The sequence below is a fragment of the Athene cunicularia genome (genome assembly GCF_003259725.1).
Source record: "Athene cunicularia isolate RWA chromosome 20 unlocalized genomic scaffold, athCun1 chr20_part1, whole genome shotgun sequence".
NCBI classification, from domain to species: domain Eukaryota; kingdom Metazoa; phylum Chordata; class Aves; order Strigiformes; family Strigidae; genus Athene; species Athene cunicularia.
In genome coordinates, this window is record NW_020799125.1 from 12643051 (window position 1) to 12646459 (window position 3409).

At 51.5% G+C, this 3409-nt stretch overlaps 1 protein-coding gene across 1 annotated transcript in view; it reads left to right on the forward strand.

The window, feature by feature from the left end:
* Positions 1–3409, forward strand: part of MYH7B (myosin heavy chain 7B) — a 27888-nt gene continuing 24479 nt past the window's right edge. Inside the window, exons 1-5 of the mRNA XM_026862152.1 lie at positions 1–152; positions 885–988; positions 2755–2898; positions 3003–3159; positions 3263–3290. Coding sequence (XP_026717953.1) covers positions 56–152; positions 885–988; positions 2755–2898; positions 3003–3159; positions 3263–3290 — 530 coding nt within the window. The 5' untranslated portion in view covers positions 1–55. The remainder of the gene's footprint in view (positions 153–884; positions 989–2754; positions 2899–3002; positions 3160–3262; positions 3291–3409) is intronic.

The window sequence follows — 3409 nt, forward strand, 5'->3', positions numbered from 1 at the left end:
CAGGTGCCTTTCACTCTTCCTTCACTGCTGCCAAGTCTTCCTCCAGCCGGGCAAGATGTCTCTGCTGGACATGTCTGAGTTTGGGGAGGCTGCTGAATACCTCCGGAAAAGCTACACAGAGCAGCTGAAGCTTCAGACAATCCCGTTTGATGGTAAGACCCTGAGGCAGCTCTCGGCACAGCCCTATGTGTGTGCCCCAAGCCAACCCCTTGGCCATGGCTCTCTTTGGAGACCCCCCCTGTCCTTTCCCAGTGCAGCTCCTCATGTTATCGTAGGTGCTGCAGAATTGCCTCCACCACCCTGGAGGACAGGAAGATCTCAGAAGTAGGGAGAAGAGGTTTTTGATCTTCCCCTTGTTTGCTGAGGTGTGGGTGGAGATGGCCCTTCATTTCCCCCGACCCTGAGGGGCAGGAGGACTGAGGGAGATAGGCTGAGGGACTGATGTCAAAGCCTTCTCCAGCTCCATTTCATTTTGGAGGTGTCCACTCTGTCTCAGCCACCTCGCTATACTTTGGCTTGCTGTGCTCGGGCTCCAGGGCTCAACTTGTTCCTCTTGGTTTGGCAAAGGAAGATAGTTTTGCTTCCTCTCACCATCCTTTTTTCATGATGGTCTGAGTGCAAGCACACATAAAGCACCAGACTTCTGTCAGGCTAAAAGCAGATCCTGGCAAAGTAAACAGCTACCAAACATGAAGAAGACAAAGAAATTTTAGCTCCTGTGACTGAGAACGTAGGAAGGACTAATCTCCATCCTTCCATGTTATCAGACTGCAGCCATGTGGCTTTCAGTTGATAATTTCAAATGGTTTCCTACATTTCAACATGTTATTTCTCTTTCCTCTCCTCTCCTCTCCTCTCCTCTCCTCTCCTCTCCTCTCCTCCAGGAAAGAAGCGATCTTGGATCCCGGATGAGAAAGAAGCTTATATTGAAGTGGAAATCAAAGAGATCTCTGGTGGCAAAGCCACTGTGGAAACCAAAAATAAGGAAGTAAGCAAAATACCTTTTCTTTTCCAAGGGAGAGCAAGTGTGTGCGGAGGGGGGATATATGTGACAAGATCACATCTGAAACTAGCCAAGCTCTTGCTGATAACCCTTCCACACTTGGTGATCAGTCATGCCCCGAGGGGATACACACCGCAGTGTGTCAGGACACGTAAGCCAATTACTTGCCAAGAGTGGCAGCGGTTCAGCATCCCCCCATCGAGTGTTTGCTTTCAAACACGATTTACTGGGTGAGCCAGACAAAAGGGGGACAGTTGGGCTGGCCCAGCACAGCTCCTGGCCACGGGAGGAAGGGCTGCCTGAAGGCAGCGCCTGCCCCAGCACAGCCCTTTGCAATGCTGAACCACTGCCCGGCTCATCTCCAAGGCTGAAAGAAGAGGTAAGGGGCCAGATGGCCAATTCCTGCTCGATTTAGCTGGGATTTGTGGCAAAGTGAGAGGTGCTGTTGAGGGAACAGGCGCTGGACAGAGGGGTAGGACTAGCTATGGTGAGGCTCCAGCTTCCCAGCCGCGGGAGGGAGGCAAAGAAAGAAAGGATCAGCTGATATTTGTCAAGATAATATCCAATAAAAATAGCTTCAAAGGCACTTAATTAATACTCCTTTGTTGGCTGTGGGAGTTGCATGGTCCTGCAACTTCACTGCAGTGCAGACTCACACTGGTGTAAAACTGGGAAAAAAAACGAGGATCTGACCAGGCAGTGAATGGTAGCCTTTATTATTTCCATTTCTCAGCTAGTCAACATGGCACTGAGAAGTGCTCATGTCTGCCAAATTTAAAAGAAATATATGCAAAGAATTCTTTGAGAAGTGTCAAGGCTTTGAAAATATTTTTGTCTGAAACTGGGGAAAAAAGTGAAGAAATTTGCCCTCTCCAAAATAAAGTTTATTGGGGAGGGGGTATAAACTTAAAAAGGCTACTCTGATGTTTAGAAGATCTTCAGCTTCTGTGAACAAAGCAGTTTCCAAAGCTTTTTTGCTGTTCCCTCTTGAAACTGTCTTTTTAAATGATTTGTCATGGATTTACAAAATCTGAAACTATATCTGCTGTCCCTGGATCAGCATTTCCAGCAGAAACAGTTTCAAGAGTCATAACCCCACTCTTACCCTTCTATCTACTCTCCTGCTTTTAACACCTAACACCTTTTAACACTTCATATTCACCTGTAAAAAAAAACCCAGATATACCTCTTTGAAAGGTTTATTTTAATCTTTATTAACAAGACAATTTGCTAAATTCAGCTTCTTCCATTCAGGCCAGATATGTAATGCAATAGTTTCACAGTGCTTGGCTTTGTGGGATTAAATAAATGCAGCTATAATTGATGGGGTACAGGCTTCAGCTGTTTGCCCAAATAACCAGGGATCTCTCTGAGCAAAAGCCTATGCCTCCACAGGGTTTTAGGCTGTGAGGAAGTGTAGGATGGGAGTGTCGAGCATGTTGTGGGGTGACATCTTGGTGCCCCCCGGCTTGAACCCTTCTGTCTGGCTCAGCCATAGCCCATCTCCCTGGGGAAGAAATGGGTCTGGGGCTTGCTTGTCCCAGCTGGGCTTTGCAGCCGGGGTGCTGGTGAGGCTCCCCAAGCCCCGTCACCCCAAAATGGAGGGCAACCCTGTGGGGAGGACAGCAGGCGTGGACCAGGGTTGTCCTGGCACTGGACTGTCAGTATGTCTGTCCACCGGGAGTGTTTTGGGGGAGAGGGTGTTTGGTGGGGGCTGGGGCCCATCTGACGTGTCCCCCCTCCTCCGGCAGACACGGGTTGTGAAGGAGGACGAGCTGCAGCCCATGAACCCCCCCAAATTTGACATGATCGAGGACATGGCCATGCTGACACACCTCAACGAGGCTTCTGTGCTCTACAACCTGAAGCGCCGCTACTCCCACTGGATGATCTACGTAAGCTGACATTGCCCAGGGGATGGGGGGTCACCCTGTGGAGTGTGGAGCTGAAGGGGTGTCAGGGCACCCCCGTCCCTCATCCGCTCTCTTTCCTTCTGCAGACCTACTCGGGGCTCTTCTGTGTCACCATCAACCCCTACAAGTGGCTGCCCGTCTACACTGCACCCGTGGTGGCAGCCTACAAGGGCAAGCGGCGCTCCGAGGCACCCCCACACATCTACTCCATCGCCGACAACGCCTACAATGACATGTTGCGCAGTAAGCCTTCACCTTGGGGACCCCCATCTTGGGGGGGTCTGGGCTCCCGGGGCAGGGGGTGGGGTGGGTGGCACCAGCCTAATGCCTACTCCTTCTCTTCCAGACCGCGAAAACCAGTCCATGCTCATCACGTAAGTGCTCCTCCATGCCCTCGCCCTGCCTGGCCCTGGTGTGAGCAGTCAAGCCCCCCCCGCCCTGCGCTCCCGGGGAGCCCTGGGCAGGCAACCCATGCCCCAGGAGGGCCCCCCGG